The following is a 25,734-nucleotide window of genomic DNA, read 5'->3' as shown; positions in this document are numbered from 1 at the left end:
TCTAAGAACCAAGCCAGGGTATAGGGGCAATGAGATATGTTCTCTTTTGTGTTGAAAGGGCTCTGGCTAATATAACCAGACACACTTCCCTTGAGGAGAAAACCTCAGCTTTGGTGTGTATAAAAGAATGTGACTTACTTTATTTCCTTGGCTTCCCACACGGCCTTGACTCCCTGCCTCTCCTGCTGGTCCTGGAAGCCCCTGAAACAAAACAAGGATTGCAAATATAGCTGAACATAAAGCAGGTTTCCTTGAAACATTTTGTGTCTCTTCTAAGAGGAAAATGAACCACAGATGAGAAAAGAGTTATGGCTTTATGGACGCCTGCTCTGGAAAAAAGTATCACAGCTGTCAAATGAAGACTAGTAAATAAAAGAAAATTAATGAAGTAATTCAGTCCAGATGTTGACTAAATGATTGTGTTTCCCTGTGAGTCTTCTCTTCCAAAGAGATTTTAGTTTCTCACTGTTTTGCTGTTATAGCAGATGTTGCTAAAATGTCTAAAATTTGAAGAAGGCATTTCAGATGACGTTTGCCTTGAACTATATTATTCCCGGTTCCTCATTTTGAAAAAGCATGTTGTTGTTGTTGTTAAGGTTAGCTTATCTTTATTTGCAAATAATATGATTAATACAATAGAAAACTCAAGAAACTTTACTAAAAATAATTAGCACTCATAAGATATGTTCAGGTGGTACAAGATAAATATTCTGACATCATTTTCTCTTTCCTAGAAAAGTTAGAAAAGTAAATGTAAATAAATTTCCATTTATCAATATAAGAAAAAAACTGTAAAATACTCAGAATACATTTAACAAGAAAGATAAAAGACTTATATAAAGAAAGCTTTAAGATTTTACTGAAGAACATAATAACAAAATTTAAACAAATGGATAAATATACCGTGCATCAATATGGAAAGTCTATTTGATATAATAGAAGTCTCTCTAATATTCTAGAAAGCATGCTTTCTTGGAACAGCTTTAGAGCTGAACATTAAAAAATTCCAATTCAGAGGCAGCCCAACTGCCTTTCTATGCTATTGACACTTGGGATCGGATTTTTCCTTTGGGATATCCAAACATATGGCAACAGAAATCTCTTTTGGTTAAACTGTTTACAGGTACTTGTAAATAGTCCAAACACCAGTGAATTGAAATCATTTTCACATTTTTTTGCCATGGTTACTATAATTTAAAAATAAATAAGCCAAATCTGTGTAATAAGCATGATAGTTAGTAAATTAATTTTATGAGAAAAAAATTAACGTTAACCTTTTCATCTTTTAAAGAATTAAAGATGTAATAAGTTGGACATAAAAAATTTCCTAATAGGAAAGATTGTTGAACAATGAATTAGTTACTAGGAAAGATAATAATGATCTTCCCACAACCTTCCACTTTCCCCTCTTCTTCATCTTAAAAAAGAAGTCTCAATTTCTTCATCCTCCAAAGCTCTTAACCCTTCCCCTTCTAACTTTTACTTCCATCACTGCATGGAGTTCCCGTGACCTGCGTGTTCAATCCAGTTGACTTTTTTCTGTTCTTACCTTATTTGAATTTGATCATGTATTCTTCGAAACTTTTCCATTAACTTCTGTAACACCAAGTTACCATGGTCTTCCTGGCCCCTTTCTGGTCTTTTCTCAGTAAACTTTGAAGATTCTCTGTCTTCTATTTGCCTCTTAAATCTCCATGTACCCCAGGGCTCCTCTAACCTTATTTTCTCACTTCATCCCCTCTTTCTGAGTGACACCCCATATATTTTCACATACCACTTCCACAAAATGATTCCTAAATATATGACTCTATTCCAAACCACTCAACTGAACAGCAGAATCATCTATTAAAATGCCTATTGGGTATTTCATCGGAACTGATTACCAAAGAAAATCATATTTGCCACCAGTCATGCTCAGTCCTATTCTTTTCATAAGGAATGGTGCCACCCTTTACTTCCCTTGAAACCCAATCCAGAAACCTAAGAATCATCCTAGACCCCTCCCTCTAGCTCATCTCTCAAAATCAATCAGCTACAAGTCCTACAGGTTCTATCCCCTTTCTGTATCCATCGCTCTTCCATTCCCATGGCCATCACCTACGTTCAGGCCCTTCTTGCATTCTTGCCTAAATTCCAGGCTTCCCTGAATGTAGCCTGGCCTCACTCTAATCCATTCTCCTTTCTTTTTCCCTTTTGATTTAAAATGTCAGGCTGATGATGTTATCGCTTTGTCTGAAATTCTGAATTCTGAGTAGATTTCAGAATAAAATTGAAGGTCTTTATTGATATGTAAAATCCCTCAAAATGTGGGTATTGCATGCCTCTGCAGTCATCAATCACTCTATGGTCATGCTCATCAAACCATCTGAAGTCCCCAAATTCTTCCCATTGTCTTATGTCTCCACACTTATGCAAGATGTTCCCTTAGCTGTTCCATTTTCCCATCTAGGGAGAGGTACAATCTCCCTTTCTTGAAAATCTTACTTTTAGCATCACTGTTTCAAGAAGAAGACCTGAACTCCCTGGCTGAATTGGGCCACATAATTGTCCCACAGATTCCTCTACTCTGTAGGTAGTTGTTCATTTATTTCTCTCATCCACTAGATGCCAGCCTGTACACTCCTTGAAAGAAGGGGCACATCTTATTGACTTCATATCTCTGGAACTTAGTATTGTATGTAGAACCAATCAATCCACCCATCCATTTCTCTATCTATCTATCCACCTATCCAGGAATGGTCCCCAAGAGGGATGAAATAGTGCGTTTAACTTGTTGGTTTTCCATATGAAATTTTCATGTACTTCACATGTACATGAAACGTACTTCTGAAGTAGAGAGATTTTAATTGTCTTTGACAATAAGGGGTATATTGGAAATCTTGCTTAAGAGCTCACTTTTTGTGCTTCCTTCAGACATAATGAGCTCTATGAGATGAAGGAGATTTCTCAGAGATTACTTCATGTATAGTCCCCACAAGCACACACAAGCACAATGAGAGATTATCCTGTTTGAAAGTCCTTCAAAATAAAAGGTTTCTTGGATAGAAGGATGGAAATGGACAGTCTTGTAATTAGAACATCAGAAAACCTGATCCTGTTTCCTGTGCAGAATCACACAAAGTACAAAACCAGGGTTTGTGACTGCTTGAATGGGGCTTAAACTTCAGTGAATTGTTACCCAGATATATTACCTACTCAAATACAGCTGGTTGTAAAAGGGACTATGTTTGTAAAGGAAAGAAGGAAAATTCCCTGCTACCCCTAAGATATCAAGAGTCGAAAATTTGCCTGGATCTGAGATCAAGAGCAGCTGTGGAGTATAAAGAGGAGCTCAGGGCATCTAAAGGGAAAGAGAGTTAGGCAAATCTCCATTGGCTTTGTTGTAATGGCAGCCTTTTATTGAGCATTTATTTTGTGGAAGGCACTGTACTAAGAGGTATATATTTATATATAGGCTTCTTCAATCCTTACAACAACACAATGAGATACATATTCTTTTTTTTTTAACATCTTTATTGGAGTATAACTGCTTCACAATGGTGTGTTAGTTTCTGCTGTATAACAAAGTGAATCAGCTATACATATACAGTTATACCTATTTCTCCTCCCTCTTGCATCTCCCTCCCACCCTCCCTATCCCACCCCTCTAGGTGGACACAAAGCACTGAGCCATGAGGCTGCTTCCCACTAGCTATCTATTTTACATTTGGTAGTTCAGATACATATTCTTAACACCATTTTACCAGTCAAAAACAGATTCTCAAAGCATTTAACCACAAATCACTCAGTTGATAAGAGGATGAGATGGGAATGCAACCTGATTCTGACTCTAAAGACTGAACTCCCAGCCACTCTGTCTGCTGTTCTGAGGCCCATGTCTGGGATAGGATTCCAAAACTCTTACCATCTGTGCACCAGCTGAGACTGGAGTTTTAAAAATGTGAATCTCCAAGCTTGATGCAGGAAGCTGGGGCCAGATCTAACCTCCAACATGGGGACTTGGGCTGGGGATCATGTTCACTTTGTGACTCTGACACAGAGTCCTTGGCAATCACATCTGCTTAAGTGAGGATAGAAAGGAGGTGTTTAGAGAGGGGGTAAATGTTTTTAAAATGTCCTCAGGTAGCGTCTTATCACAAGGGATTGTACTAGGAGTTTGGGATAAATGGCTGGGGCACTGCCAAGAACACTTTGACTTTGGATAGGATATGGCAGGGCAGGGGCAAGAGGTGTGGGTTCTTCCCATACTTAAAAGGAATCTGTCTCATTAGTTTTATGGGAGTAAAATCTTTTCTACACTCACAACCAGCAAATATCATGCTGGGATGGAACAACTCAAGGAGATTAAATGCTCAGCTTCTGTAAGAGTCAGATATGAGCTAAGTCTGAGAAATAAAAATCAAGAGACCAGCAAGGGGTGGGCTAATGCAAGAGCAAACCACAAGACACCTGAGAAGATGCTGACCTGGATGGTGCTAGTGTAGGAGATGGCCCCCAACCTCAACTTCTGAACCTTTTTCATGCACCCTACACTCCATCCACATTGAACCATTTATGGTTTCCCAAACTCACCTTGATCTCTTTTTAGACAACCCGGTTCCTTTCCTGTGCCTGCCTCTCCCTTGGTCACCTGGAAAACACCTCCTTATCCTGCAAAAGCTAAGCCACTCTCTTCCTCCTTTAACTCCATCCATTCTCCCACCACTCTACCTTGGGTATAATTCTATTTTAACATTCAGTACATCACATCCCAATTATTTGTTTGCATGAGTTTCCTTTATGAGACTGGGAGCACTTGAGGCTAGGGTCTATGTTTCATTCACCCTTTTATTTTACTACAGGGCCTGACACACAGGAAGTGCTCAGTACATGTTTGTCAAGTGAGTAAAAGAAATGGTTGATGGATCATCCAATCTGGATTATGCAGAATGATGAAATTCAATGACTGCAATATAGATTATATATTGTTATAGTGTTACTATTATTATGGCCTTCCTTGGATTGGCATTAGCATGCTTTGGGCATAAAATGAGCCTCTTAACTTAGGTAATGTTGATGCAATATAGTAGCAAAAACATTTATATGATGTGTATTATATTGCAGGCACTGTTCTAAGATCTTATATATATTAAACCATTTAATTTTTGCAACAATTCAATGTGGTAGCTATTATTACTATTGTCAGTTTATAGCAGGGAAAACTGAGGCACAGAGAGGTTAAATAATTTGCCCAAGGCCACATGGCTAGGAAGATACAAACGTGGCAATCTAACCCAGGCAGGCTGGCTCCAGACTCTGTGCCTTTGACTACTATGCTATGCTTTAGAAAAATAACAACAGAAATTATACTTTGTATCCAAAATTTGCACTGAATAATTTCAACCTTCCTTGATATTTCATATGATGTTTGATATTTCATATGATATTTCTAAGTATTTAAAGAATAATTCCAGCTGTAACTGGAATTAGTATTTTACATCTGATTTTCCATTTCTTTTCTAGGCATTGGTTATATTAGTGTAGGACTTGAAGGTAAACCAAACAAGAAGGGAACAAAGGAAGGTACAAAAGAATATGCCATTCCTTTCAAAGTTCTTTCTTCTTTCTCATTGTACCATGGACTGTACTTCTTTTATCTCATAGCTATATACTTGGCTGGATTAGCACGTTTGATCTAAGCAGAATTCCCCAACAGTGCATAAATTAATGTCTTCAGAACACTGTCAACAGAAATCACATCCCTTTTTCTAAATGTACATCCTAAGAAACACTTGAAAGCCTGTAGTTAGAAAACACCCATGTAATTCCATTCGAGAGGCTGGTCCTTGTGCTGTAAAACATTATGAAGCCTATGTCAGTGAATTTATAGAGCTAATAAAGAATAATACTCCCTTGTCTATCTGATTGTGTTTGTCTCCCATGGTTTTCCTTTGAAAACAACAATTTTGAGATCTAATTCATCACCTCCTGAGCACAGAAAATTCTATACATCTTTGAAATGGCACTTTCACTGTTTTGACAAGGGTATTTCCAGAAAAGCAATAAAAGAAAGAAACACACTTTCCAGCCAGTTAAACGGAAGAGCTAGGCTACAGGGAAGTGGTGCCTTTTGAGTAACTCTGGTGATGCCAAGAGGCTGGATGATTTATGACTATGACCATTCCTGCCAAGGTGAGATTAAAGGGGACCCTCTCATAGAAGTATGCTACAGGGCAAATGGAATACCTTATTTGAGTAATAGCCACTTGGATACAATTTTGGATTCTAGAGCAAGGGAATTACCAAGCTCTTTGGATTTCAAACCTCTTACATCTCAATATTTCATGTAAACAGATGAGATAATCACCACATATATGTTTCCCTTGGCACTTACTGTTTTTTTTTTTTTTTAAATCCTGATTTGTGGTGCCAGCAATGATTCAAGGATGTGAATCCAAAATAGCTACATTTCATCAGTTTAGTCCTACATGAAATTTTAAAGTTTTCATGCTTTTTGAAGGGGCACATTCATCAAAATTAGGAACAAATATCATTATGAGCAGGAATTAATATGCTTTAAAATATTGTGTCATGAGATACAAGTTCATGCAAATAGCTTCTAAAAAATTTTGATGATGAACATATCCACTTAAACATTGGACCACTGCCCAGTTTAACTAATGGACACAAAGTAATGGATTCCCTTTATCTTCATGTTAGCCCAGAGCACAAGTCCCAACTGAGACTCATTCATTCATTTACTGATTAATTCATTATACAAATGTGTGTGGAAGCACTCTTATTCTGGGCTCTGGGACAAAGTCCTAGCCCTCACAGAGCTTACAGTCTAGAAGGGAAGACACACAGCTAAGCAAATAAATATATTCTATGATAGCAGGTAGTCAAGGACCAGATCATGTATAGGGACTTGCTACTCAGAGTGTGGTCTGGGGACCAGCAGCATCAGCATCACCTAGGAGCTTGATGGAAGTGTAGCACCTCAAGCCCCATCCCACAACTACTCAATCAGAATCTGCATTTAAAAAAAAATTATTATATTTATTTATTTATGGCCATGTTGCGTCTTCGTTGTGGTGTGTGGGCTTTTCATTGTGGTGGCTTCCCTTGTTGCGGAGCATGGCCTCTAGGTGCTTGGGCTTCAGTAGTTGTGGCACGTGGGCTCAGTAGTTGTGGCCCATGGGCTCTAGAGCACAGGCTCAGTAGTTGTGGCACACAGGCTTAGTTGCTCCGCAGCATGTGGGATCTTCCCAGACCAGGGCTCGAACCCATGTCCCCTGCATTGGCAGGCAGATTCTTAACCACTGTGCCACCAGGGAAGTCCACAGAATCTGCATTTTAACAAGTTCTCTATGTGATTATTATGCACTTTGAAGGTAGAGAAGTGCTGATATTGGACAGTTCATTCCCAATGCTGGGTGTGTATATTAGAACCACCTGGAGAGAATTAAGATTTAAGTGGTCTGGGGAGGGTTCCAGGTGGTAGCGTGTTTTACAGTCATCCTGGGAGATTCTCATGTGTGGTTAGTTGAGAACCACTGAAGTAGGTTGTATTCTGGGGGCAAAGGGAAGCCCCTGAGGATGGGGATAAGGAAGTCATGTGACCTGATTTATATAGAGGAGGAATTCTTAACCTTATAGTAATGGCTGAGCTGCCATCTACTACCTCTGTGTCTGATTCTGACATAACGACAACCACTCTGCAAGGTAGGGAACAGAATGTGATGTGGCCACCACATCGACCCCCAAAGTCAAACTTCATACACTTTGCTGGTTCACAGGCAGTAGATAACTCCATCTGCAGGGAGGAAACCATAAGGACATCCACATTCAAGCCAAGATCAAAGCCAGATGCAGTCACTGTCTCTCATTACATACCTGGGGACCTTTACTTCCTAGACCTCCTTTTTCTCCTTTCATACCAGCCTCTCCTCTTGGGCCCTACAACAGAGAATTAAAGCATTATTCTCTCCCTAAAAGAGAATACTAGATTATTAACTTGAATATTAAAAATGGAAATGCTAAGTCAGTAACGTAGACAGAAATTGGAAAGAGAACTTCACTCATGGTTTTGGTTCTGTCTTGATCGGTCGAGCTCTCCCTCTCTGAAAGGATACAGGGTCCAATCTAGCCCTTAAATGGTTGGGCATTTGTAGTCAAAGTGAAGAAATACTGAACAGCTGAATTTTCCAGTACTGCTTTCTAATTATCCTAAGCATGTTTGTACTCAAAATAAATGTATTTCTTACGTTAAAAAAATAATCCTTACTTATGTAAATCTGAAACTGGGATAATTAAGTGGATTTTCTATTTAATGACCACACTGAATACTGGTCATAAATAAGACATGGCACATGGTAAGATGAAATTTAGATAATTCTACTTCTGTAATATTATGTTGCCTATTAACTTTGGCTTCATATGTTATGCAGAGGAACCTTCATGCTGTGTTTGGTTTTTGCATCTCCTTTAAAATTATGTCATAAAAAAGTAAGAGTCTATAAAATGGAAGAAGAGATGTAGTATTACTTGCTTAGTATGAAGTAAAGCCAGCCAATCTATTGAAATGTTTCCCCATGATCCCAGTGGCAAATATTTCTCACTTGAAGGTAAGAAAAGTGAACATTCCTCGGCTGCCAAGTAAGACAAAGAAAAGCCATTGAGTCAGAAAGAGACAGAGGTCCCAGGGGCAGACTGTTTACTGCTCTGAAATCTTGGTAAAATGTGGATTAAATTTCTCCTCTGATGTCTAAGGATATTTTGCCCAACTTCAGTGCAGCAGGCTGTTAACATATAATAGTTACTTCAATTTTTTTTAGCTACGTGAACTAAAACTTTGAAAATTGCAGGACCATTGCTTGTCCTGCATTTGCCAGAGAGCAAATTTACTTCTCAAGTTTTCAAAAGTAAAAGTTTGGAGAGAAAAAAAAATGTTCTAACTTTCTTATATCTTACCTTTTTTTCATCTCAGCATTTTTGAGGACTTCCCTTCCCTTTTCATGATTATTTTAGGCTACATTTTGCTCTTTCTGGCACATGCTTCCTTTCCCCTCATGTAATCAGGGTAAGAGTCAACCATGGCTTGTTCCTCGCAAAGGAAGAAGCGCTCGAGGCAGCTCCTTGGAGAAGTGAGCTAGAAAGATGACTATAGATAACCCCGCTGAAGACCTCAGCTCTATTTGGAACAATTCTTTCCTAGGCTAGAGTCACTTTTTCTACATCACAGGCATCCAGATATATAACACTGAGCTCTTACTGTGCTAAATTGACCAAAATTTCCAGTTTTGAGGCTCAGTATTTTCCTTGGCTCGTCTCCCTAGGATACACTAGCCAGCCTGGACCCTGTCCTGGACTAGCTAGCACAGGGACCACTACCCAGCGTGTTCATTCCCTTTCCACCTCTTGACTGGGACAAAGCTCAGATAAAGGAGACCAAATGCTGTACAAGTCAAGACTGTGTTGCTTCCTTACTTTATTACCCTGAAAACACTTGAAACATCTGTACTTCTGCAAGGGGGTTGGAGGTATTCTATGAAGGCTTCAGATTCTTCTTTCCGTTCTCAAAGCCTGACTAGTCTTTTTTTTTTTTTTTTTTAACATCTTTATTGGAGTATAATTGTTTTACAATGGTGTGTTAGTTTCTGCTATATAACAAAGTGAATGAGCTATACGTATACATATATCCCCATATCTCCTCCTTCTTGTGTCTCCCTCCCACTCTCCCTATCCCACTCCTCTAGGTGGTCACAAGGCACCAAGCTGATCTCCCTGTGCTATGCGGCTGCTTCCCACTAGCTATCTATTTTACATTTGGTAGTGTATACATGTCAATGTTTCTCTCTCACTTCATCCCAGCTTACCCTTCCCCCTCCCCGTGTCCTCAAGTCCATTCTCTACATCTGTGTCTTTATTCCTGTCCTGCCTCTAGGTTCTTCAGAACCATTTCTTCAAAGCCTGATTAGTCTTGATACGTACCTGAGGACCCTTAAGTCCCAGTGACCCCGCAAGTCCATCTGGGCCTGGGATGCCTGTTTTCCCCTGTGGGGAGAGAGAAATCAAACTGTTAACATAGTTTCCTGAGAAATTTTGTCTTCTTTATGTGCAAGATTCTAAATATTTTTCCAATCACAATGGCAGTGCAGAATCTTTGCAAAAAATATGAAAAATAAAGGTAAATACAAGAAGGGAAATAAAAATCTTCTATAATCTCATCAAACTGAGATAACCACAGCTAATATGTTGGTGTATTTGCTTTCATTCTTTATACACATGCATGTGCACACACACACACACACACACACACACACACACACACATCCCTTCTTTTCCTATAATACTTGTTATATACTGTATCAAACTTGGGTGTTGGCCTGATAAAACTTACAATTTACTCCACATTTTCTTAAAAAATCTCCAGGCATCTTACACTGTATTTATATTCAAATAGATTTAATATCTAGGGACCAAAAGTTGAGCATTCCCTTCATATTGCCCTTGATCTCTGCCACAGATAAGAATTCCAAATAAGATTAAAGAGTTTAATTTAGACTATTGGATAGCCTAAGTTTACATCTCAGTTGTTACACAGTTAGATGAGATTAAATGTCCCTCACTGATGCTTTTCCTAGAAATCATAAAGAGGAAATTTCTCAACACTTTCTCTTCCCAATCTCATTTCATTCATTTCACGCCATTTTTCTGGACTCGCTCTCCATTTTGTTGCAGTCTAACCTTGAAAAAAGTGTGTGCGAGTGTGTGTGTGTGTGTGTGTGTGTGTGTGTGTGTGTAACATCTGTGGATGGTAAATTGGAAAATGTTTTACATTCATTCATAGTTTAACTAGGTATAAAATTCTAGGTTAACAGTTATTTTTCTTCTGCACCTGCAAAACATTACTTTGTTGTTTTTTGGCATGTATTATTGTTGAACAGAAGCTTGCTGCAATCTAATTGGTTATTCCTCTCACGGGTACAAGTGTCTTTTCTCTCTGGTAGTGTTTAAGATGTTTTCTTAACATTCTGGAGTTTTACCGTGATGTGATTGTGAGTGGATTTGTTATTTATCCTCATTGTATTTTCAATCTGAGGATGTGTGGTTCCTCAATTTTGTAAAATTCTTAGTCACTGCTCTTTCAAAAATATTGCAGTTTCATGTATTTACTTATTATTTATTTATTCATGATATATTTATCACCAATATGTACAAAGGGGATATGATATGACAGTTGCTATGGTCAACTTTTGAACAAAACATTCAGATTATCTAATTTGTATTAAGGTTTTATTGTACTCTCGGTTAAAAAGGGGTTTGTGCAAATTATAAGTAAGGTTCAGAGTTAACTGAACAAAAATCTAAAAGAAAGATCACCCACTGAATTACTAGAGTTTGTATCAATACTTGAAATCCAGACAAATTTAAATTTAATGATAATTGGGCCAAGTATTGTCTCTTATCTTTAATTTTTAGAGTTTTTGATTAAAGTGCCCAAATTTTAATTTTCTTTTAAGGTTTGAATTCTTTAAATTGTAGCCTAAAAGTTTTCCAAAATTTGATTCCACAACCATTATTATCAAAAAGTGAAAGAAATTTAGGCTTGGAAGAGACTTTCCAGAGTCTTTATTCAGGCTCTTTGACTGGACACAGAATATTTATCATTTGCAGTTAAGAAAAAAAAAAAAATCACTGTACCTGTGGGCCTGTATGTCCCCTCTGGCCATGAACTGCCTACAATAGGAAAAAAAAGGTAGATAGCTTTAACTCTGAAAAAAATGCTTTTTTATGTTTAATTTAAATTAGTAATGGACACCTTAAGGCACTGACATTAAATGAAAAATTCCCACATATTGCTTTAAATTATCCACTTCACCATGAAAGCAAAATGTTGCCAACTCTGAATTTCTATAGGTAATTAAAACTATAGATAATGTAATCTATAAATACTTGTGAGAATAAACTGTGGTCAATAATTTATCCTCCACTAAACTACTACTAGAACTGGTCACAAGCACCAAAATTGGCTGATTTGAATTGTATTTCTTTTCATTTTTCCAAAGTACTACGAAGTAAACCAGAAATCAGGAGTAGAAGTGGCCAAAAGGCAGGAAGTCAGAGGAAACACTGAGAGAATTAACTTTATGAACTTTATTATAGATTAATTTCAGAAGCTAACGATAGCCAAACTAATTTTATCCCCCTCCCCTTCAAGAAGCCAAATATGCTTACCTGTCAAAAATGAAAGAATCATCTTAAGCATTTAAGAGTTACTCAATTCAATATGTTAATAAAATATTCAATCAAAAAAATGGTTAGACCAAATGGATTTTTCCTACTACTCTCATATATAAGGTTAAGGTCTGAGTATATTCTAGATCAATATTTCATAAATCTGGGAATCAAGAGACAAAGATATTTTATTGTCTAACTTAGGATCTCTCAGTAAGGTTATAACATCCAGGATTTACAAAATTCAATAAATATCAGACAACATTTTCTTGATGGAAATTTGAGATATTCAGGTCAAATTTCTATGTGAGGTCAGTATTGCAGACTTTAAATTCTTCTAATCATATTTCAGTCAAAATCTATTGTTATTTAGGAAATAGACTATGTGTCTGGGGAAATGGTTGGAGGCCTATTTCTTTAAAACCTGAAGAGTTATCTTGAGATGAAAGTCTAAACCTCCCTATCAGAGGGATGAAGAGCAGCTCTCTCTACTCTTTTCACACAAGCGTTTATCTTTTCTGGTTCAATTCACTGCAGTTTCATTCAGAGAAATATATACCCAAGATCTACTATCCACAAAGCATATAGGATGGGAACCATAGGAGCATAAATATGACACACAGCTCTTGACCTCAGAAGACCCTCACTCTCTGGGTTAGTGGGGAGGAGAAAAATATTACAAATATTTATGAGGCAGAATATGTCAAACACCATAAGAAAGGGGAAGACAGAATTATGGGTTTCTCCCAATCGAAAAATGGGCAGAAGACCTAAATAGACATTTCTCCAAAGACATCCAGATGGCCAACAGGCACATGAAAAGATGCTCAACATTGCTAATTATTAGAGAATGCAAATCAAAATTACAATGAGGTACCACCTAACACTGGTCAGAAAGGCCATCATTAAAAAATCTACAAATAACAAATGCTGGAGAGGGTGTGAAGAAAAGGCTACCATCCTACACTGTTGGTCGGAATGTAAATTGGTGCAGACACTATGGAGAGGTTTCTCAAAAAACTAAAAATAGAGTTGTCATATGATCCAGCAATCCCACTCCTGGGCATATATCCAGACAAAACTATAATTCAAAAAGATACATGCACCCCTAAGTTCATAGCAGTACTGTTCATAATAGCCAAGACATGGAAGCAACCTAAATGTCTATCAACAGATGAATGAATAAAGAAGCTGTAGCACATATATATGATAGAATATTACTCAACCATAAAAAAGAATGAAATAATGCCATTTTCAGCAACAGGGATGGACCTAGATATTATCATACTAAGTAAAGTAAGTCAGAAAAAGAAAGACAAATACCATATGATATCACATGTGGAATCTAAAATTGGAGACAAATGAACATATCTATGAAACAAGCAGACTCACAGACATAGAGAACAGACTTGTGGTTGCCAAGAGGGAGGGCAGGTGGGGGAAGGATGGATTGGAAGTTTGGGATTAGCAGATGCAAACTATTATATATTGAATTGATAGACAACAAGGTCCTACTGTATAGCATGGGGAACTATATTCAATATCCTGTTATAAACCATAAGGGAAAAGACCATATATATATATATATATATCTGAATCACTTTTCTGCACAGCAGAAATTAACATAACACTGTAAATCAACTATACTTCAATAAAATAAATTAAAAAACAAAGAAATATGGGTTTCAAAAACAGCAATCATATCCACTTGGTCAAATCAGGAAAATCTTCCTAGAGAAAGAGATTTTTGAGATGGGTTTCACAGGATGTGTAGGAGTTTTACAGGTAGAGGATGAAAGAAGTCTTTCTAACAGAGACTACAGCCTAAGTAATGAAGTAGAGGCTGGAAACTAGGAAGAGTATTTGATAGTCTGGGTCAAAGATGAGAGAAAAGGGGAGTAACAGGGTTACTAGGCTGAAAATAGTAGGCTGAAGGGTTCATACTCCATTTAACAGAAACCATGGGGCGTCTTGAAGCAGGAAGTGTATGTGCTTAGACTTGGGCTTTAGGTGGATACATCCAGTTGTGGTAGGAGAAACTGAATGCAACCCAATATTCAGGCAAAGTAAGGGATATGGAACTTGTTTTTACATCCAAAATCTTTCTCTGGTTCACTGTCACAGTGTTTGAAACACTATCAATAAACGTTTGTTCTCTGTGTCTTTCACTTGTATTTAATAAAAGAAAAAACAAAACAAAGAACTGGAAATGTGAGGTGGTAATATTTCTTGACAGTAAGAGATACAAAATTCTCAAAGAGGAAAGAATGATTATTTAAAAAATTTAAAAATTAGGAGGTTAGGGTATGTTTGTGATACATATTTTAGCTTATGATGATGTTTAGACATTGACTCCCTGCAATGAAAGATAAGGACGTAGTATTTTGGAACTTTCCCCATACCTTTTCCCACTTTTCTATTTGCATATGGTTTTTAGATGGTCAAATGTATAACATTTACATTTTGTCCTGTAATCATTATCTCTATGGTTTAGTCTTATTTCTACACAAAGGATCATGGGGGTTATATTGCTTGAGTTTTTGAAGGCTTGATCATATTGATTACTTATATGCTTAAAGGACATCTTGGGTAGGTATAAAGATCTTGGACCACTTTATTTCTATCAGAACTCTGTAGCCATTGTACTGCTCCCTATTGGCCCTGAATGTTGAGAAGGTTGAAGACAGACTGAGTTTTCTATCTTTATTGCTTGGAAATTCTCGATTCTTCTTTTCCATAATAAGTTTGGGAATTTCACTGCAATGTGTCTCAGTGTTGATATTTTTGTATCAGTGTTTTTTTCTGAGTCAGAGTATGCCTTTTCTTTTTGCGTATTTGAGTCTTTGTTTCAAGAAGTTATCTTTTATATTACATTTGGTGTGTTTAATTTAATAACGCAAATTGTACATTTATTGGGTCTCCATTGTCAATATTCCATCTCTAGCACTGCTTTTGTGGCTTCCTGATTACCATATGCCTGGATATATTTTCAGTCATCCTTGTTCTAATTTTTTGTTGCTTCTAATATATCATAGTTCTACATGTATTTCCTTTTCCATTGCTCCCCAAGCACTACCAGTTTGCTTTCTTCACTTTCTATTGTCTTGTCAGATCTTTAGACTCTTAGAGCAATCATTCGTCTTAATTTTTTTGGAGAACTATTTGCCAGAGTTATTCTTCTTTTTCCTTGAATACTTCCTTTTCTAATGAGGGTTTATCTGTCCTTTGCTCATGTAGTTTTCCTCCTCTTCTCTTGCAATTTCTATGCATAGGTCCTGATTAATAATCATCCAATTAATTCATAATAAAGCCTATTAATATTTCTGATTATTAATCACTTTTGAATAGGGCCACCCATTTACTGAATAACTGTATGGGGGTGTAGCCAGACTTGTGACAGTAAACTTGATATAGATATGTTGTTTCAAACACTTTGTCATTGTGAATTATTTCTTTTACTTATGGCTACCTCTTCCTTCAAATTTTGGACTTTAAGAGACATGAACTCATACCAAGCCCCTTAAGTCATAGTTTCTTTGAGTTGTAACCGTCACTGTTTCTTCTGTCTTTGCAGCCTCCCTGGCCTAGGCTACTAAGTTGTAATTTTAAAAATGGAGTAGTCTTCAGTTTCTCATTATTTCTGCCTCCTCTGATAAACCGTATTTGTATCAGTATATTCCCAGATTTTCGCAAAATCTACAGTACCCCTGGATTTTGTTCATCAGCTTTTTCAGGACTAGAGCAGCTACTTTTAGATACATCTGATCCCTGATTCAGGTTTGAGTTGGTATGTGTCAGCTTCCAAAGCCTGCCTTATTAGGATCCAGATTTTAAAACAGTTGGCCAAACATGAAAAGATGCTCAACATCATTAATCATTAGAGAAAGTCAAATCAAAGCTACAATGATGTATCACTTCACACAGGTCAGAATGGACATCATTAAAAAGTCTACAAATAACAAATGCTAAAGAGGGTGTGGAGAAAAGGGAACCCTCCTACACTGTTGGTGGGAATGTAAGTTGGTGCAGCCACTATGGAGAACAGTATGGAGGTTCCTCAGAAAATTAGAAATATAGTTGCCATATATGATCCAGCAATCCCACTCCTGGGCATATATCCAGACAAAAGAAAAGACACATGCACCTCTATGTTCATAGCAGCACCGTTCATAATAGCCAAGACATGGAAGCAACCTAAACACCCATCGACAGATGAATGGATAAAGAAGATGTGGTATATATTTACAATGGAATATTACTCAGTCATAAAAAAAAATGAAGTAATGCCATTTGCAACTACATGGATGGACCTAGAGATTATCATATTAAGTAAAGTAAATCAGAAAGAGAAAAATACCATAGGGTATCACTTATATGTGGAATCTAAAATAGGACATAAATGAACTTATCTATGAAACAGAAACAGACTCAGACATAGAGAATAGACTTGTGATTGCTAAGGGGGAGGGTGGGTGGGGAAGGAATGGATTGGGAGTTTGGGGTTAGCAGATGAAAACTATTATATATAGAATGGGTAAACAACAAGGTGCTAATGTATAGCACAGGGGACTATATTCAATATCCTGTAATAAACCATAATGGAAAAGAATATGAAAAAGAATGTGTATATATGTATAACTGAATCACTTTGCTGTACAGCAGAAATTAACACAACATTGTAAGTCAACTATATTTCAATAAAATAAAGTAAATTAAAACCTCTAAAAAATAAAATAAAATAAAATAGTTGGCCAATACCGTCATCATGCGTGGCTTGAAGCTGTGGTCATTCTTTGTTAATTTATTTTAAATTTCTTTTGTTGTTTTTGGTGAGTTGCACAGAAGGGGAGTAGTATTAAAAAACCCCTTGACTGTGCCATCTTTAGCTGGAATTCTACTTTTACTCAATGACACTGTTGAATCTATAACCCAAGAATGGGCCATATTTCTCAGGAGTTGTGTGATTTAAATAATACATGTTGATACTGCCTTAGCCTGTAGAGAGATTATAGCCTCTATGAAACAAGAAAAGTACATCTCCCATGCCAGGATTTTTTGGATGACATTCTTTAAGTTCAAAATATTTTCCTGGGGTATGTAAACTGGCTACACCCTTTCAGAAAGTAAAATAAATAGCAAATGTATTTAAATCTTTAGATGCATTAAAAAGGGCTTTCCTAACAATTAAATTCTACACGTTTTAAACATAATCCCTGTTCTTATTTCCTATTTCTCTGCCTTGCAAAGAAGAAGAGTGTGTTCCAAGACATAAAAATATTTTCCCGATGGAGTATAATAGCTGGTTCTATGAACTTCTGCTTTGAAAATACAATGCATAATAAATGAAATGTATTAAACTACTCTTTATTTGTGCTCAATTTTAAAACATTATATATATATATATATTTATATTTTGGGAGGGGTGGAGGAAGTTGGAAAAGGCTGGATAACTAAATAAAGAATGGAAAGAAAATGTTGCACAATGAGAAGAGACAGGTCTAATTTAGAACCCAATGCAGGCATTTAAGTATATTTTATTAAAGTTATCTCTTCTTAATGGATAAAGAGTTTCTTTTATAATGTCAGTACTTTTCCAAGAAGTCAAGCACAGAATCTTTTTTAAAAAGTACTTAGTGAAAAAAGTAACAACAAATGAAAAAGACCCCAAAAGGTTTCATAAGCAAGTGACTTAATTTTGCTGTCAGATATATTTTTATAGGCATACATTACATATAATCTTTTTAACAGTATGGAGGTTCCTCAAAAAATTTAAACATAGAACTACCATATCATCCAGAAATTCCATTTCTGGGTATTTATCCAAAGAAACAAAAACACTAACTCAAAAAGATATACCCCCATGTTCATTGCAGCATTATTTACAATAGCCAAGACATGGAAGCAACCTAGGTCTCCACTGATGTATGAATGAATAAAGAAAACATGATACACACAAACACACACACACACACACACACACACACACACACACACAATGGAATATTATTCAGCCATTAAAAAGATGGAAATCTTGCCATTTGTGACAACATAGTTGGACCTTGAAGGCATTATGCTAAGTGAAATAAGTCAGAGAAAGACAAATACCCTATGAGCTCACTTATATGTGGAATCTTAAAAAACCCAAAAAACCCAAAAAACCAAACTCATAGATACAGAGACTAGATTAGTGGTTGTCAGAGGTGAGGGATGGGGGTGGGGGTGAAATGGGTGGAGGTGATCAAAAGGTATAAACTTCCAGTTATAAAATAAATGTCATGGGATGGAATATACAGCATGGCAACTATAGTTAATAATACTATATTGTATATTTAAAAGTTGCTAAGAGAGTAGATCTTAAAAGGTTTTCATCACAAGAAAAAAAATTCATAACTACGTGTGGTGATGGATGTTGACCAGACTTACTAGCTGAATGGTGGTCATCTTGTAATATATATATATATATATATGGAAGCATTATGTTGTACATCTGAAACTAATACAATATTATCTATCAATTATATCTCAGTAAAATATATATATTTTAAAATTTAGCACAAATAAAAACCAATTTAATATATTGCATTTATTATGCATTCTATTTTCTGAGCAGGAGCTCACAGAACCATATATTGTAGTCCATCCAAGAAAATATTTTTATATCTTGGAACACACTTTGTGAGGCAGAGAAAATGGAAGTAAGAACAGAGGACTCACACCAGGACTGACTGTTCTAAGCAGTCATAACATTGGGCAGAGGAATGGAGTCTTGGACTTTAAGCCTCAGCTGGCCTAGTGAATAGGCCAAACTTTGACCACTCTTCCCCTAGTTGGCTGCTCTTGTGTTCTCTTTGCCCAGCTCTTTCCTCTGATTGGTAACTTCCCCTGCAGCCAGCACCTTCCTGCCTCAGCTTCAGGGCCCTTCTGGAGTCCTTTGCCAGCTCTGTCCCAGGTCAGTTTCCCTAAGGTAGTGAGTCCCAGCGGAACCATCCTGCCCACTCCCACCATCAGCCATTTCATCCCAATACAGGCTCCTCTGCAGTGGGCTGACTTGTCTATGGGGGTTCTTACTGTCTTTTTTCTGGAGCCTGGGGTTCCAGGGGGGCCTGGCCAGCCTCTTCTTCCCTGTCAAAGGAACAGACAGATGTATGACAATAATGACACAACATTGACATGTGCGCTCCAACATTGGCTTGTTGTGCTCCTGGGAGGGTGGATGGGGACACACCAATTAGAGTTACCCTCCCTATAGGATGTGGCCTTAATCCACTGGTCACAAATCATATCTCTCTGTGGGTATGACTTCATCTGTTCATCACCACTGTCTAACTTGTGTTTGGGCTATAAGTTAGAGTATTTAAATCAAACTATCCCCACTGTGTTGCCACAGAGTGGATAATTGAAGCATCCGTGTGTCAGGGATGGCTACAACTCGTTTGCATTTCTACCTTTGGACTCCTTGCTCTGTCTGGTTAACCTGTGTAGATTAACACCCTAACGTGAGTAAAATCTCACAATACACACAAGTCTTCCCAAGGTAGAAAAGGGGGGAATGATTATGAGTCTATAACAAGACTTACATTTATCACTTAATAAAAATGGCAGGTAACATTTACTGAAGGTTTATGATGTGGCAGGGTCTGTCATCGAATTCCCACCATCCCGTTCAAAAGTAGGCTATTTGTCCTATTTTGAAGATGAGAAAATTGAGGTTTACAGAGAGTACCTTGAGGTCACAGAGCTGGTAAGGAACAGAGCATGAAATATGACCTAGGCCTTTTCCCAAAGCAAAGATCTTTCCACCATATCAGACCTCTCCCACAGGTGGAGTCACCAAAGAACTTCCTTACCAAGAAGATCCAGAGACACCCATTTTCCAGATAATTATTTTTTAAAATTCTGAAAAATCTCATATTTCATGAGATTAATAGATCTACCAGATCTTGTTCTTGTTCTTTTTTTTTAAAGATTTAATTTTATTTATTTTTGGCTGTGTTGGGTCTTTGTTGCTGCATGCGCGCTTTCTCTAGTTGTGGCGTGGGGGGTTACTCTTCGTTGCGGTGCACAGGCTTCTCCTTGTGGTGGCTTCTCTTGCTGTGGAGCATGGGCTCTAGGCACACGGGCTTCAGTACTTGTGGCTCACAGGCTTCAATACTTGTGGCTCGTGGGGTCTAGAGTGCAGGCTCAGTAGTTGTGGTGCACGGGCTTAGTTGCTTTGTGGCACGTGGGATCTTCCCAGGCCAGGGATCGAACCTGTGTTCCCTGCATTGGCAGGCGGATTCTTATCCACTGTGCCACCAGGGAAGTCCTGATCTTTTTCTTTTTTTATCATGTACTATGTATAACATGACATCTTTTTAGGCTATGTGTCCTCTGGATCCTGGGAAGGCCAACAACTTTTTTGCTAGTGCTTTCTATCAGCTACCTTACATTTTAAGTTAGAGTTTAGATGTTTGCATTCATAAGTTGAGACCTCAGGGGTATGGCTTGGTGAAGAAAGTCACCCCAAATTCAGAAGAGAATGTGTCTTAAATCCCAGGGTAGTAGATAAGGAGGAATAAAAGATCATTCTGCTCCTAAAAATAGTTTTTCTGTATCAAGTATATTCACTCTGATTCCAAATTCTTTATATGCATTTCATATTCTACCACTAAAACTCTGAGCCCCACAGTTGTCACATCATTACATGTTTACTTCCAAAAGCCCACACAGTTACCTGTCTTCCGTGTTCTCCTTTCAAACCCTTGGGTCCTTCTATGCCATTGTCAAATCCAGGAACTCCCTAAAAAATAGAAAATAAAGAGCAAAATTGATAGGCTTTGAAATTTTTTCCTTAAAAATGTAATTTGTGTGTAATACACCTGGTCACCCCCAAAGAAGGTGACAAGAGAAGGTCAACCCATTTGAAAGCAGAAATAGGCTAAATTATAGATGGTTTACAAATGTTTTCTTTTCCTCCCATGCTTTGCATTATCAGAGGAGAGAGAAGACCTAAGATGAGTGTGTGGGGTTGAAGTGAGAGCTCATGATGGAAGGCAGAGCCAAGGGAAGCAACGGTGACATGACTTGTGTTTAGGTATTTCTTTCTTGCTACTACCATCTTTCTCTTAACTTCTGGTCTTCTTTCTTGGGGCCTCGGCAAGTTTATACTCGAGGGTTGGTAGATTTTACTCTCCCCAGCCCTTGGGAGAAGGGAAAGATTTTTTGTTTTGTTTTATTTTTATTGAAGTATAGTTGATTTACAATGGTGTGTTAGTTTCAGGTGTACAGCAAAGTGATTCAGTCATATATACATATATATCTATTCTTTTTCAGATTCTTTTCCCTTATAGATTATTACAAAATATTGAGTAGAGTTCTCTGTGCTATACAGTAGGTCTTTGTTGGTTATCGATTTTATATATAGTGGTGTATATATGTTAATCCCAAACTCTTAATATGTCTGTCCCCCACCTTTCTCCTTTGGTAGCCATAAGTTTGTTTTCTATGTCTGTGGGTCAAATGTAACTAAATTCAATTGTATCATTTTTTTTAAGATTCCACATATAAGTGATATCATATGACATTTGTCTTTCTCTTTCTGACTTACTTCACTTAGTATGATCATCTCTAGGTCCATCCATGTTGCTGCAAATGGCATTATTTTATTCTTTTTTGTGGCTGAGTAATATTGAAGGCAAAGGTCTGTAACGGGTTCCACCACAAGAACAAGAGGACCCTGAACAGCGCTGAGGACTGTACCTGCCGCCCACTCTGTCTTTCTCCTCCTGGGTCCTTGGCTGCCTTCTAACCCCATTTGCTCATTCCTACTTTTCTGGTTTTCAGAAAATCCTGGAATCTTGACTTTTTCTCAATATTTATAGAAATGTTCCAGCAGGAACTCATTGAAAACAGGCACACGTTATGGAATGTTATCCTTGGCAGGCCAAACTGAAAGCTTTCTATCTTGGGTAGTTAGGACCACAAACAGAGCAGCCATGATGTCTGGACGATCAATTGAGCCAGTCAACTCGTCAAAGCTCTAGTAAATGGAGAGAGAATGGCAATTATCCAGTCCTGCTGAGAGCCAGCCGCCTGGCTGTTTGACTGATAGCAGACTAGATGATCTTCATCAATCAATAAGTAATTTGAGATCACCAACAGGGACACAGCATCGTTCCAGATACTTCAGAAGCTTTTTAAACAAGCAGTTTCTACACTCACAGAGCTTATAGGCTAACTGAGTGAAAAAGATGGGCTTAGAATTTACTTTATAACTGATAGCACTAAAACTTACATGAATAATTATTTCTCTCCCTCACATACCAAAGCCAAAGATTATTTTCTTATGTCTTCTGTTTTACTCTTAAGTTTAAATATTTGTTAAGTTTTCCGGGCAGGTATACCTAAATTACAATATTAGAGACTTGTATTTTCATGAGAAAAGTGAGGAAGAAAAAGGGAGGTAAAGTCCAAAATTTTCTTTCACTGGGTGTATACACTTCTTATTACTATAGTCCAACTCTGCACTATTTAATTGAAGAGATGACATAAAAAATCATATAGCAGCACATTGTACAGAACAGAATGTCTCACTTTCTATATGGACCAGCTGTGTGGTCAGTCTGAATATGATCTGGCCTATTTTATGAAATTGGACAAAAGAGCATCATCTAATACAAATTTATGATTAAACACGGGCTTCTAATAATAATATGCTTTAGAATTATGAACCTTACTAAGCTCTGTAGCTCAGACAAATGAGCTAGCTCAGTTTTCCCCCCAAATTACATGAGATTTAACCATACCAATGCTTTCTTAGGTCAGCTCCCAAGGCGATAGAAATAACAGCAAAAATAAACAAATGGGACCTAATCAAACCTATAAGCTTTTGCACAGCAAAGGAAACTATTGACAAAATGAGAAGAAAACCTATGGACTGGGAGAAAATATTTGCAAATGATGCAACTGACAAAGGCTTAATTTCCAAAATATATCAACAGCTCATACAACTCAATAACAAAGAAACAAACAACCCAATCAGGAAATGGGCAGAAGACCTAAATAGACATTTCTCCAAAGAAGACATACAGATGGCCAACAGGCACATGAAAAGATGTTCAACGTTTCTAATTATTAGAGAAATGCAAATCAAAAATACAATGAGGTACCACCTCACACTGGTCAGAATGACCATCATTAAAAAGTCTACAAATAACAAATGCTGGAGAGGGTGTGGAGAAAAGGGAACCCTCCTACACTGTTGGTGGGAATGTAAATTGGTGCAGCCACTATGGAGAACAGTGTGGAGGCTCCACAGAAACTAAAAATACAGTTGCCATGTGATCCTGAAATCCCACTCCTGGGCGTAAATCAGGCATAATTCAAAAAGATACATGCACCCCAATGTTCATTGTGGCACTCTTTATAATAGTCAAGATATGGAAGTAACCTAAATGTCTATCGACAGATGAATGGATAAAGAAGATGTAGTATATATATACACAATGGAATAACCACTCAGTCATAAAAGAGAATGAAATAATGCCATTTGCAGCAACATGGATAGACCTAGAGGTTATCATACTAAGTAAGTCAGAAAGAAAAAGACAAATACCATATGATATCACTTATATGTGGGATCTAAAATATGATACAAATGAACTTATCTATGAAACAGAAACAGACTCACAGACATAGAGAACAGACTTGTGCTTGCCAAGTGGCGGGGGGCAGTGCTGGGGGAGGGATGGATTGGGAGTTTGGGATTAGCAGATGCAAACTATTATATATAGAATGGATAAACAACAGGGTTCTACTGTATAGCACAGGGAACTATATTCAATATCCTGTGACAAACCATAATGGAAACAAATATGAAAAATAATGTGTGTGTGTGTATATATATATATAGATAGATAGATAGACAGATAGATAAAATAATATATATATAAATCACTTTTCTATACAGCAGAAAGTAACACAACATTATAAATCAACTATAATTCAATAAAATAAATTTAAAAAAATTATTTAAAAATTTAGGTCAAAAATGGGAAATTTCAAACAAACAAACTAGCTTTTACGTGATCAAAAATTCTCTCTGAATAAGCACAGATTTTCAGGAATTTGTGCCATTTGTGTGTGTTCTATTTATTCTATCAGCTCTGTCCCCAATTTTTTTCCACAATGGTAACCCACCAAAAAACACACAGAAGAAAGCACAGATTTGTCCTTGATTTGAGATGTATATTCCCAAGTGTCTGGGAAGAGTTATTATGTATTGAAAAACCATCTGAAGTCAATATATAGTGACAACACATCACAAGGAAGATCCAGTGGGTTGAATTTTCAGCCATCTCAAAGTCATAGAACACTTCTCTTTAGATAAAAATACTTTTACATTATTCAGATTCTTTTAAAGGTGTTACACAATCATCCAGACAATTAGGGGGAATTCTGATTAAAGTGAATTACAATTTTATGGCAATACTCCAAGTGAATTTTTAGCCGTCATGTACCAATGACTGAAATGTCTTTGTGTTTGAACTACTATTTCTAAATTATCCTTATTTGTGGATAGATTTTTGTTTCTGATTAGACACTTTGAAGTTGTTTGAAACTCTCAGGTCACCAGATTATTATCAGATGTCACTTAGTAAACAATGTTGTCTTCACGTGCAAATTCCTCTGCTTTTTAAATAAAGTTATCTTCAATGCTTGCATAACATTTATATTTGTCAATATATATTGTACCAAATTCTTTCTCTGATCAACCCACTGTATACTGGAGGAGGAGTTATTAAAGACAAAGTCCTGTGACATTCCCAGTTGCCTTACATCATTATCAGCACTTGGTATTGTCAGTTTTAAAAATTTTAGGCTTTCTGATGAGTGTGGTACACTGCTCTGGTACATTGACGGCGAGAGTGTAAATTAGTACAAAATTTTTGGAAAACTGTTTGGCTGTAAAGAAGCCAAATATAGGCGTACAAGTTATCATCCAGACATTCTACTCTTAAAGTATAGACCCAACAGAAATGCGTACAAAAGACATGTACAAGAATGTTCATAGCAGCACTATTTATAAAAGCAAAATCTGGGAACAACTCAAATATCCATCAATAGCAGAATGGAGAAATAGATCATGATATATTCACACAATGGAATATAATACAGCAATGAGATTGAATGAACTACTGATATTCACAACATGGATTCATCTCACAAGCATATACTTGAGCAAAAAAGCCAGAAACTGAAGAGTGTATCTTATATGATTCCACTGAAAAGTTCAATAGCAGGCAAAACTAATTTATGGTCCTGGGATAGTGATTACCTTAGGGAGGGCTGGTAGTGATTGGAGTAGACCTGAGGGGGTTTCTGGGATGTTCTACTGTTGTCTAATGTTCTATTTCTTTACCTGAGTGGCGAGTGCACAGGTGTATTTTTAGTCATCAAGCTATGCATTTATAATTTGTGTACTTTTCTGATGCATGTTACAGCTTAACAATAAGTTTGAGAGATTTAACAAATAAC

General features: G+C 37.1%; 1 protein-coding gene across 1 annotated transcript in view; it reads right to left on the bottom strand.

The window, feature by feature from the left end:
• The window catches only part of COL6A6 (collagen type VI alpha 6 chain), a 174,145-nt gene that overhangs the window by 53,944 nt on the left and 94,467 nt on the right, over window positions 1-25,734 (bottom strand). Inside the window, exons 19-24 of the mRNA XM_036849516.1 lie at window positions 20,933-20,998; window positions 19,288-19,341; window positions 11,686-11,721; window positions 9,973-10,035; window positions 7,876-7,938; window positions 139-201 (exon numbers count right to left, since the gene is read on the bottom strand). Of these exons, the coding sequence (XP_036705411.1) occupies window positions 139-201; window positions 7,876-7,938; window positions 9,973-10,035; window positions 11,686-11,721; window positions 19,288-19,341; window positions 20,933-20,998 (345 nt within the window). The remainder of the gene's footprint in view (window positions 1-138; window positions 202-7,875; window positions 7,939-9,972; window positions 10,036-11,685; window positions 11,722-19,287; window positions 19,342-20,932; window positions 20,999-25,734) is intronic.

The sequence above is a fragment of the Balaenoptera musculus genome, chromosome 4 (assembly GCF_009873245.2).
Source record: "Balaenoptera musculus isolate JJ_BM4_2016_0621 chromosome 4, mBalMus1.pri.v3, whole genome shotgun sequence".
NCBI classification, from domain to species: Eukaryota; Metazoa; Chordata; class Mammalia; order Artiodactyla; family Balaenopteridae; genus Balaenoptera; species Balaenoptera musculus.
This window is presented reverse-complemented; position numbering and strand designations above follow the sequence as displayed.